This window comes from Hydractinia symbiolongicarpus, chromosome 12, assembly GCF_029227915.1.
Source record: "Hydractinia symbiolongicarpus strain clone_291-10 chromosome 12, HSymV2.1, whole genome shotgun sequence".
NCBI classification, from domain to species: domain Eukaryota; kingdom Metazoa; phylum Cnidaria; class Hydrozoa; order Anthoathecata; family Hydractiniidae; genus Hydractinia; species Hydractinia symbiolongicarpus.
Genome location: NC_079886.1, coordinates 24,170,171 through 24,181,798, shown reverse-complemented (window position 1 = coordinate 24,181,798; position 11,628 = coordinate 24,170,171). Strand labels below are relative to the sequence as shown.

The 11,628-nt window shown below is 33.7% G+C and overlaps 2 protein-coding genes across 2 annotated transcripts; one reads left to right on the top strand and one right to left on the bottom strand.

The window, feature by feature from the left end:
- Positions 1-1,577: 1,577 nt before the first annotated feature.
- On the bottom strand, positions 1,578-6,531 carry LOC130621682 (proteasome subunit alpha type-2-like). Its single transcript, XM_057437011.1, has 8 exons — positions 6,355-6,531; positions 4,163-4,239; positions 3,085-3,158; positions 2,950-3,008; positions 2,749-2,871; positions 2,140-2,295; positions 1,986-2,043; positions 1,578-1,791 (listed from the first exon to the last, which is right to left on the bottom strand). Exons 1-8 carry the CDS (start codon positions 6,396-6,398, stop codon positions 1,672-1,674), a joined length of 711 nt encoding a protein of 236 aa, XP_057292994.1. The 5' UTR covers positions 6,399-6,531; the 3' UTR covers positions 1,578-1,671.
- A 123-nt stretch (positions 6,532-6,654) lies between these two features.
- Positions 6,655-10,714, top strand: LOC130621684 (40S ribosomal protein S13). The gene is made up of 6 exons (XM_057437013.1): positions 6,655-6,755; positions 8,428-8,476; positions 8,697-8,775; positions 8,900-9,069; positions 10,339-10,439; positions 10,647-10,714. The coding sequence occupies exons 1-6, from the start codon at positions 6,733-6,735 to the stop codon at positions 10,678-10,680; spliced, it is 456 nt and encodes a 151-aa protein (XP_057292996.1). The 5' UTR covers positions 6,655-6,732; the 3' UTR covers positions 10,681-10,714.
- Positions 10,715-11,628: the final 914 nt, after the last annotated feature.

Here is an 11,628-nt window from a genome sequence, read left to right as displayed (position 1 = left end):
AGTAAATAACAGGAAGTTTTAACGTCCTTGGGGATTCCATCCTAACGGCTGGTTCTTCCTTCCCTCCGACTGTAACTATGTTACATTATCGCTAGAGATACGTCTAGCATTACTCTAACTTGCTTGCCTGCCATACAAGCAAATTATTAATTATTTACAGTATAAGCCGAATGCGCTACCACGACCACCACCTTCGCGTAAAGTTTATCGAGACGAAAATAGATTCAGCTTAAACAACAAACTGATTTGTGCGGCAGTCAAACAACAATTGAGGAGGAGCCGCAGACTTGGTCGTAGCTAAGTTTTCTCTTAAACAAAAAATAAATTTAAAGGTACATAAAATTTCCCCAACCTCTTTCCTAATAAGGAAGGGTGTCTGCATGCTGCCGTTCGTTCTGGATATTTTACCTGTTGCCAAAAAAAAACAAAAAACAATCCCTGACATAATATAACGGCCGTATTTGGCTATTTCTCGAAACAGTCAAACGGAATCACTTGGCCAGTGCTCTGCGACCAGTGGGCTGCAAAGGTTTCACTTTGGTAGGGGGTAAGGCCAGGTAACCGGCGTTAAAAATAACCTAGAGCATTATGGGAAAATCCGTTTTACTAACCAGAAAGGCCCGCAAGATCGCGAGAGCTGGTCGTGCTGACGCCAGCAAGAATTATCACGCTTTAAGATTTTGGATCTAACCAAATAACCAAGATCCAAAGTCCGCTGTGAAGATTAGAATGCGTGTTAATTAGATAAAATCGGCTTTCTCAATTGCTTGTGGTCACGAGGTTTGAAAATCCGCTCTCCCTTGCACTAATTCATGAGCAGAATTGTAGTTCAGCAAAGCAAGAGAGAAACTTACAACGAGCTGGAAATTTTCCTGAGTTTTTCTCAAAAGTAGTACTATTTTTCCTAGGCATTAGTGTTTACATTTGTTTTTAAATAAAAAAACGAAACATCACCTTTGACAAGGTGGCAACTAATTTATAAAAAGTAAATTAAAGAAGTTTTGTGAACTTTCAATGAGCTCGTTCGAAAAAACACGAATTTTAATTAATAAAAACCGTAAAACAAACCTGGCGACTTAAACCTGAGCAAAAAAATCAGTTAATCTTTTTTTTTAATATTTGCAACTTTTCAGGAGCATATTCTACTTTCAAAGTTTCGAAGAGTTGTAGCCAAGACTGATTATCATAAAAAGGCTGGGTTAAACATCTTCTTCGAACATATTCTCTCGGATGCTTAATTAAAGGGGGGCGCTTATTAATTTTCATCTGTATCTACTTTGTATCACATATTTTTGTCGTATGGGCGAGGATGATTTGAAAGGAGGCCACCACAGTGTGCACAAAAAAATCTGACCCCCATGTTTAATAACCCCCCCCCCCCCCTCGCTGCTTATTGGTTCTCAAAAAAAAATCTGACCCCCCCCCCAGCTATTAGGACCCCCTCCCTTGTATTAAGCAGCTGAAGTATCATCCTTACATAGCCCCAAAGATTTACCTTTATAAAACGTTTTAGGGTATCCAGATACGGTATGAACCTTATCTGCCTACCCGTATTTTTGAGATGTCGAAAAACCGGATTTCTAGTGGCAAGCTCTATTCGTTAAACAGTTTTAAACTAACGACGTAAATTACAAAATCTAGTGTCACAACCAGTCATCTCTGGGTGGGGGGTTATGAGAGTATTGAAGCAAGATAGTCCTTTATCTCGTTGGGCGTTAACTTTCGAAAACCACCTTTATCACAAACACCTATTTCTATGTTATCTTCTGTCATCTGTCCCTCGAAGCCTTCCTAAAAAATCAAACACAAAAGTGAGAACTTTCTCAACCTTTACTGCATAAGAAAACCACGAGTACTATTCTCCTTTTAAGGTTGTTAGGTATTCTTTCAACACAATTTTACTGTAAAACATAGACTAGTGAACCTAACTAGTAGTTGCGTTACGTAGATAAGATTTCAAAACTTTGGCTTGCAACAGATCTTACCTTTAAAGTTAACACTGCTGTATGAATGGCGTCCTCTAATTCGATAGATTCGTTATATCTATACAGTAAAGTAAAGAATGGTCAAGCGTACGAGATACGATTTAGAATGACTTTTAGATTGCGTCTTTTACACTGCTACAAAAAATGGACTTACCTTTTTTCGAGAAACGTTTTACCATTTACGAAGTTTTTTCCTATCGCTGTTGCTTTCCAAGCAAAATACGCACCAGAAGGATCGCATTGAAACAGATGAGGAGTGTCATCATCCCAACCGATCATTAATAATGAAACACCGAATGGACGAACACCGCTGTAGAAATAAAAAATAAAATTATAAAAGCAAAAATAATTTTCCTGAGATAACTTTACTGAAAATCTTTTCGATCTATCTTTATATTTTCTGCCATAACCATAGGGCTTGTTAAAGTTAACATATATCACAACTAACACAGGAGCATCTTATTCTGTTCTTTTACAGGGTCTTTGCCCGATTTTTTAATACTTTTAGAAGTTTTCTCAAGTTTTCACAATTTTTTTTGCTGTGTTTCAAGGTGTGTTTTGCTATAATTCTTATGACTACATATATGGAAAATTGTAAAAGGTGTACGTGTACAAAGAATGTAGAAAGACTTTAACATTTTGCGTGAATATTCAAAAATTGTTTTTTAAAGTCACCTGGTTTTTTAAGCCTGACAGACACCCTGTTTTAGACCAGATATAAAAATAATAAGAAAGAAACAGCAAACGTAAATAAACAACATACCCAGATTGTGTATACTCCTGCATAACCGCTGCAACACGGTGTACTAATTGTGACGTTGGGATGGGTTCACCATACTGCAAGGTATAATTTACAGAAATGCGACGAGCTTCAGCGACTAAAAGTCTAAAACAAAGAAGAGATCGAAATTAACAACTTCCAATGCAATTCCTTCACTAAATGAGCATAATTCAGATCAAATACCTAAAATCTGGACCCATGCCACTATAAACCATTCCTATGCGATCTGAAATAATTTCCATCTAAATAAGATAAAAATAATATTTTATGCGGACAAATCTTTACAATATCCTTCAATTGAAGAACAGACAATCAAACCTTGGAGACTGTACGTTCATCATACAGCATTGACTTTTGTTTTTTCTCTGCTGCAATAACAGCTCCATTAACAGCTAAAATAAACATGCATATTATAAAATATATCAACATACATATGTTTCGGTCAAAAAGATAATTGCCTAGATAGTCTCTATTTATAAAGTATATCATTTCAATTTGTTTCAGTTGTACCAGGTATATAAATAAAACAAATATTTAAAAAAAGTTATTTATTCATTAGCCTGTAGAATTTGCAACTTTCAAAGTTGTAAAACTATCCTGACGTCAAAGTTTATAAACACGTGGGTGTAAGAGGAATTTAACAATACTGTCATTCTTTATAGTTATTATGCTTCTTACTTCAGGTAGATCAAAAAGAGCACATAATATATATATACTAAGAGTTGGTGTAGAAATAAAATAGTGTACCTTTGAAATAATACAATAAGCGTTTCAAAGTTTGTCAGATATGTTTTGTATAACTCCAGGTTAAAAACAGTGTAATAAATTTCAAAGTATCTTACTGATTCACTTAAATATTACAAAAAGGATAACCTCCGTGTTTGAAATATTTAAGGATATTTCACATAACCAATTACGAAGTGTTTGGAGATCAATATTGACACAAATATTGACCTTTTTTAGGGAAGAACTGAGAAAAATATACAAGTATCATAATAATGTGGTTTTACTAAAAAATATAGCATTTAAAAGATCGTAAAGATTTACTTTCCTGTATCGCTGTGCTAAGAAGCTACAGCATTGTTATTCGTAACTGAGAGGTCTGGTAACAAATCAAATACATAGAACGAATAAACTTAAAGCCATTAAAAATCTCCATAAATGCTGACTTAGTGGCATGTGTGAAATAGGCTAAAAAGTATAATTAGAGAAAGATTTCTATGGTGTGTGTCTCAGCTAGCTTAAATAGTAGTCTGCTTTTGATTAGTAAAGTATATGTTCTATCTTAACTAAACGAAAAACGAATTATCTCATTTCTCAGAATTGGGTGAATCTTTGTGAGCGCCAGATCGATTCCTTTCTCTTACTAATAGGTCTTTTATCAAACATAGCAAACCTTTTAAACCCACAGATGGTCCACCAGCAGCAACAGCAGCTAATGCATATTCGATTTGAACAAGTTTACCAGAAGGACTAAAATTTAAATTAAAGAAAGGCAATTTTACACATAAGCATACACAACACATAGCTATAATACAGTATTATTCATCATCACACATTACAAAGTATTATACATCAAGCAATTATGATCAACTTTAACTTGTAGCACTTTTTTGATTAAAAATATGGTATTATTCAAAAAAATTTAATCCAAAAATTTTTGTAGACAAAAACTTTCTTGTTTTTTTTTTTGATTTTCTGCCATTTTGATTGCCCATTGTTTATTAAAACCTGTTTAAAAGTTCATTTAACCGTATTTCAAGACAAATATTCTATAAAAAACAAAGTCATGTCCTCACTATTTAGAACAAAATTAGAGAAATAATTAGGCTAAGAAATACTTGAAAAATAAATCAAAAAGCGAAGTCCTAGCTTATGTTATAACGACTTAGACAGCAAGTAAGATTTCATTTCCGTTCAAAATTTATTATATATTAATTTTGAAGGCAGCATAAACCAGTGCGGCTCAAGTTACAATAACAGAAATTCTTTCAATATATAGCTATATATAATATCAAGAAAATATTTTAACGTCTACATTACCAAGGCATTTATATATATTCTGACAAGTGTTTCTCGTGCAATCAACACCTACTGAAAATCTTCAAATATATATATGTATCATTCATTTTTTTGGTTCAATCAGAACAAATTTCAGAAAAATGAATAATTTCTAAACCAGGAAATAAATTCCTGATAAAGAAATATTTTCCGTTTTTGTATACTTGACCAGAACTACTGGCCCATGCAATACTATGATGGCCCCTATGGCTCACTTCTCTTCTCAATAAAAACACTTCTCTTCTTAGTCAGAACACTTCTCTTCTGTATAACAACACTTCTCTTCTGTATAAAAAAACCTTCTCTTCTGTATAAAAAACTTCTCTACTTTGATACCTAAAGTTCTCTTCCGTTCGAAACACTTCTCTTCCAAGTGCGAAACACTTCTCTTCCAAGTGCAAAACACTTCTCTTCCAAGTGCGAAACACTTCTCTTCCATAAGCTCGAAAATTTCCCAGACTGAATCTGGTCCTTAATATATGAATTTATTCAAATATTGTTTATGAATAAATGGCACACCCCGGCCCTGCGCATAGGAAATTTTGGACCCAGTAAAAAATATAATGATACCTCCACACCTCATACATTTCACTTAAATAGTTATATCCTTTTTGGCTTTACTTTTACCTTTCACACTCTTTTTCTTATTGATGGTGGTTAGTAGGGTGGTCAACCTACTTGATACGTTACTTGTTCTACCACTACTGCTAGCATGACTTGTGTTAGCTACACAAGACAGCGAAGACCTTGTGGCTGATGGTGTTATTGTAGTTGCTGTCAGGGACGAGCCAAGCTCCTCTTTAACAATCTCACGTACCACAGACTTCATGCTCATGCTTGCTTGACGACGGTTGAAAAATATGTCACATGGCGAGGGGACTGGTCCCGTGTAATAAACCTCACAAAAGGTTAAAACTACGGACCAATGATGTAAAATTGCGGACCAGATTTTAGAATTCAAGTTGTAAAGAGCCACATGCAGAGAAGTGTTAAGTGCAGAAGAGAAGTGTCAAAATACTGAAGGGAAGTGTCAAAATACAGAAGAGAGTGTTTCGTTATATAGAAGAGAAGTTTTTTCGATGTGGGAGAAAAGGGAGCCATAGGGGCCATCGTACAATATATACTGCGTCCGGGAACACACTGCGGTACTGCTAATGCAGAAACCCCAGGAAATGTTTCATCGAGGCAAAGATGAAATCGTTTGATTGATTACTATGAAGCACGTGGGAACTTTGGTTTTCATACGATTCATTATACGATTCAAATGAAAGGGGCATCTAAAAATTTTTGCTTGCGAGCCTAGGGGACTCAGTCCCCATGCTCCGCCGCACTTTCTATATTGATTTTCAATATAGATCAAATCAATATAGAAAAAAATGTTTCAGTATGGGCGGTAGTTAGTTCGTAACTAATACGCTCATAAAAATTGATCAGAAATATTAATTCAAACTGGATTACAAAGAAGAAGACGGGAAATGCACAAGCTAGCAGCTATTCTAGCTATACTTGTTCCCCAATTTAAATTACCTAAATGTCGTCAAGCTGAAACTGTATCTCTCTGTCGATCCCATTCTCAATAGTCCAATCTGAATTTGCGTTGGAAACTGTTTAATTTGCCAAAAAGGTTATCATCTGAAGCTGTGCTGGTTTATGCTCGGTGCTGTGTTTCCATATTTTTGTTAATTCACTGTGCCTTGCTGATCTAAACAAAGTTGTATAAAGTTTATAAAGTGGAAACTGTCTAGGCGAGGCACGGGTTTTGGAAGCCATTGAAATGGCCGGTCTTACTAAATCCAAATCTTGAAACGCAGTTCAGTCGGAAACAGTACCCCTGGTCAACCATGGCTTGCACTATCAGCCATTTACACATGCGATCAATTCTTTCGAAAAACACAGCCAGCCAAGATGGGTCGTATGCACGCAAAGGGGTATGTAGCGACATTTTTTTCTTAATTTCTTAATAAATGTGGTGTTAACTGTGGAAAACGCTTATGGTGTAATTTACTAGCTATTTTATGGTATATCGAAAGTTTCAAAAAACTTTTCAGCTAATATTTTGGTCCAAGGCTATTGTCAAAAAAAATAAATTCCGTGTTGATCTTGTATGAAGTTGTACAGTCAGGGAAAACAGGAAATTAGGTTATGTAACCTAATAAAGCTATTATCTCCTAATTAAGCAATGCTGATAGCCTAATTAGGATATGAAATCATATTTTCAACTTTTGCGAAAATAATACACACATTTGCGTCCATATTACTTGTTGTTTTGATTCTTACTAATGCTGCGCATAACTCATCAAAATTTTAACGAAAAATAATGACGGCTAGACAAAATATTTACATTTATGTAAATTCCTGCTAAAATGACCTAATTAGGATATCAAATAGCCTAATAAGGATGTTGAACTTAATGTGGTTTTCAAAATGGCGGTTGCGGAAAGCGATGTTTGGCCGAAAGGATCTAGTTAGGCCATCATACGCTAATTAGACTATGCACAAAATATTTTGTTGGTTTTGGTCAATATCTTTTAGTTCCATCGTACAAATGCAGCGATAGCTGCATTTGTACGATTGCATAACCAAGTTAGGTTAGAAATTCCTCTCCTAATTTGGCGAATAGCCTAATTAGTGTATGATATCTTAATTTGCTGTTTTCCCTGACTGTTGTATGAAGTTTAAATTCAAGCCACCTTAGCAAGAATATAAGTTTTTTGTTATTATTCTTTATATGGCTTCATTTTTTGGAGCAATTTAGAATACAAACAAAAAAAGATCTTGATTCAAAATTAAAATTTGCGATGATAATATGCACTTCCGAGTGTCATATAGCTAAGAGGTGCAACGCAGATACACACTTTTAAAGATCAAAATATTCAAGCATCATTTAAGGCTGTAACAAAGATACCAAAATATACACTTTCAAAGAACAAAAATTTCTGATAATTATGTAACTCGAGACCCAGAGTGGCACAGTTTCACGTTGTAGGTAAAATTTCACCCGCTAGGTTTAACTGTAAAAAAGTAACAAATATTCTGGGTAATCAATGTAACATGCTTAATTATTAGCTAACAAATTTGGGTTTACGGTAAATCTCCTAAGATCTATTAAAATAAGGCATACTTTAATAAACGAGGGTTTAACTGCCTCATACTGGCGAAATAGTTTGACACATTCTTCACAAAGAAGAAAAAAAATTTTTTTTGCTTATTTCTTTTTCAATATTGTTTCAAAAAAATAAAAAGAAACATATTTATCCTGGTGAATTTTTAGAGATTGTGGCATAACCCATAACCTTGGACAGCATTTAGAATTGGTTAGTCACGTTTTCTAAAATTCCAGCACAACTTATGCCCTGTTTTCACATGCAAAACGTCACACTTAGTGGACTGATGAAACTACTATAGCATACAGTTTTTACACCCACAATTTTCAAGTTTAATGTTCAAACAGAAAAATAAAACTATATTTGCTTAAGCAGACGCATTTTGAACATGTAAACCTTGAAAACATTGTGCAAGTAATTTTATTTTGTGATGTTCTATCCTTATGGTCTACATTACACAGTTTTTTGTATGTTTTTTTTACCTTTTTCATTCTAGAAAAGGTATTTCCGGATCTGCTCTTCCATACCGAAGAAGTGTACCAACAGTAAGTGTTTTTGATTTACTCGATGTGCTCTAAGGATTTACTGAAAATGTTAAAGAAAGTTATATTAACATTTACCTTTTGTTAGAGTAAAAAAAAATCAGACATTTGCTGTATTTTGCAGTGGATTAGTAGTATAAAGGTTCAGATTAAACCAACCAACAACTATAAAATCAACCTGGACCTTTCGCCTCTCATATCTCTTTTATGTACATTATTTCAGTGGTTAAAACTGACCTCAGAAGATGTTAAGGAGCAGATATTCAAGTTGGCCAAAAAAGGTTTGACCCCATCTCAAATTGGTAAGCTTGCCTTATTTCTTATTTTTTTATTTAATTTTTGAGCCGTGATTCCTTACTTACAGTTTTAAAAAAAGAAAGAAGTATATTTCACTTTTGAAAAACAAAATTTAAACTTCTTTTATAGGTGTTATCCTTCGAGACTCTCATGGTGTTGCTCAAGTACGTTATGTCACTGGAAACAAAATTCTCCGCATTTTAAAAGCCAAAGGTTTGGCACCATCTTTACCAGAAGATTTACATTGCTTGATCAAAAAGGCTGTGGCAGTACGCAAACACTTAGAGCGAAATAGAAAGGTGGGTTTTATTTATATGTTAGTTGTTATCTAATTATTATCCATGCATATAATAAATGCATATGTGCAGTAATACTAACTTTGTCAAAATTTAACTTTTGTGTTTATATGAGTTTTTTTACACCCACAATTTATACCAAATTGAGTTTCAGGTTAGGATTATATGAAGTGAGGTTTTTAGAGATTCTGATTGGCTTAGCGGTCTTGACGACAGGCCTATATGAAGGGTATGGTAGCTTAAGTGTAAACAACCACGAAAAACAAGTTTCAAGAAAGATTGGAATGATTATATATTTAACTCCTACACTTCATTTATCAATAAAAACATTTTCATAGGATAGAAACAACAACAATGTCAAGTTTAACAGTTAAAATAATCTGATTCAGGGACTTTCTGTCTAACATGGCTAGTTAACTAGCCACATTGTTAGATTGTCTGATATCCAGTTTTATCAAAAATACTTAATACAAGACGACGAAATTATAACAAATACGTCTACTCTCATTTTCAGATTCTATCTTAAGTTTTTTAGTTACTTAGTCAATATAAAACTCGTTGAAGCCCATGTTATTCTTGGCCAGCTAGGGAGCTACGTAGCTAGTTAAAAAATTTACTTTAAAATTTGCTGTAACTAAGTTTTAGTTGCACATTGTTCTGTAAGTGTCGAACATCGTAATATTATGTTTACAAAGATTTATTCTATAGGCATTTTTGAATTCTGCATAGAATGTTTGTTTTCACACAAGACTGTTTCGAATTTCGATCTCAAGTGTTAACGAAAGTAGTAAATTATGTTATTATAAGAACACTGAAATCAAACTTCCTATTTATATTTTTAACTAACTTGACGGTTAACAATTGCAATAATAACTGATTACCCCGGGCTGTCCTGCAAAATACTGCCCTCAGTCATTGCACTGACCTAGGGCGGTATTTTGCAGGACAGCCCAGGATAATGGGTTATTATTGTATTGTTATAAAACATTTGCTGCCGTGCAATTAAACTGTCCATGAAAATAAAATGAAGTTTTGATCAGGATTATTCCGAATGCGAAAGTAATACTGCATGTTATGATTTTTTTATTAAACTTTTGAAAAATAGAAAGTACTTAAAACTGATTATTATTCATGCGATTCACAATTTAAAAAAGGTTGTGCTAGTCAGATCTTAATTATCATTCCATAACAAACTATGGTTCTAACCTACATTTGCTAATGATGAATTTGTACCTTGTTGAAGTATTGTAAGTGAAATAACTTTTGTTTTAGGACCGAGATTCAAAATTTCGATTAATTTTGATTGAAGCTAGAATCCACCGACTTGCTCGATACTACAAAACAAAGCGTGTTTTACCTCCAAACTGGAAATAGTAAGTTCTTGGTTTTCTAATATAAATATTGAAGATTATAGGATCTTATGAAACCTGGTAAAATATTTCGAATAGATGATATATTAATAACTCTAAAATATAGAGTCAGGAGAATTTTGAGAATTCTTACGATGTTTAACTTTAAAATAAAAAATAAAACTGTACAATCAAGTAAACTTTCTCTTACATGTTTATTTTTCATTATAGCGAATCATCAACTGCATCTGCTTTGGTGGCTTAATGTTTCTTACCGAATAAACTTTAGAACATCAAAACGATTTTTTATTTTGTTTCCGTCTCCCTTGTGATAACCCTAAATGTTCTTGTTTAGCCAAGAAATTCTAATTGTCATATGTAAACTTAATGTTACATAGGTTTGGAAGCACGATAAAGCGGCATCTGTGACGATCAATCTTAATGTGGTTTACACTTTTTCATATTCACATATTTCGATATGTCTCGCAAGATTATAGAAAGTAAAAGTATTTATGAAATCAAAAATGTTTAATACCCCATCCAGTTGCGATGTTGATTTACTTGAAGAGAGTTTTATATGCACTAGTTGATGTTTGGCAAATTATCGTGAAATTACCAAGACTGTTGTACATCATGCATAACTCACGTCCGCTCGACGAAAGATTTGTATTAAGCTTACGGGCTAAACATAGCATTTGAAAGTAGTTCATAAAAATAAGGTACGTCTTTCCAATAGCGCCCTGTTGCGTCGTACATAGGGTAGTGCAGTCTTATGTTTGCTTTTTTAAACTTAACCGTAATTTATACTGCAATCTTTTCTTCCACAAACGAATTTTTTGTTCTGTACCGAGTGCTTTTTGCGTACTTGAATTCTTAAACACGGATGAACTGGGTGGCTGGTATAATTATTAGTTTTTTTTAAGCGGACATAAATCTTAGTTATAAGAAGTGAATTAAAGGATTGCAAAGAGCTAAGTTAACAGAAACTATTCTTATTAAAAATTCCACCTACCCAATTAAATTTTCACCAGCTTAAAGTTTCTTTTAAAGATATATTCCGCAAATAAATAAAACATTTCTTTCTGTGAGTTTTCGAGGGGATAAAATAACAAAAATTAATTATTATTACTTTTATCTACCCAGGGTAGCCTCCTCAATTCTTAATGGTACTGCTATCAACGAGGGTTCTGCAAGAGGGGTTTTACTGCATTAA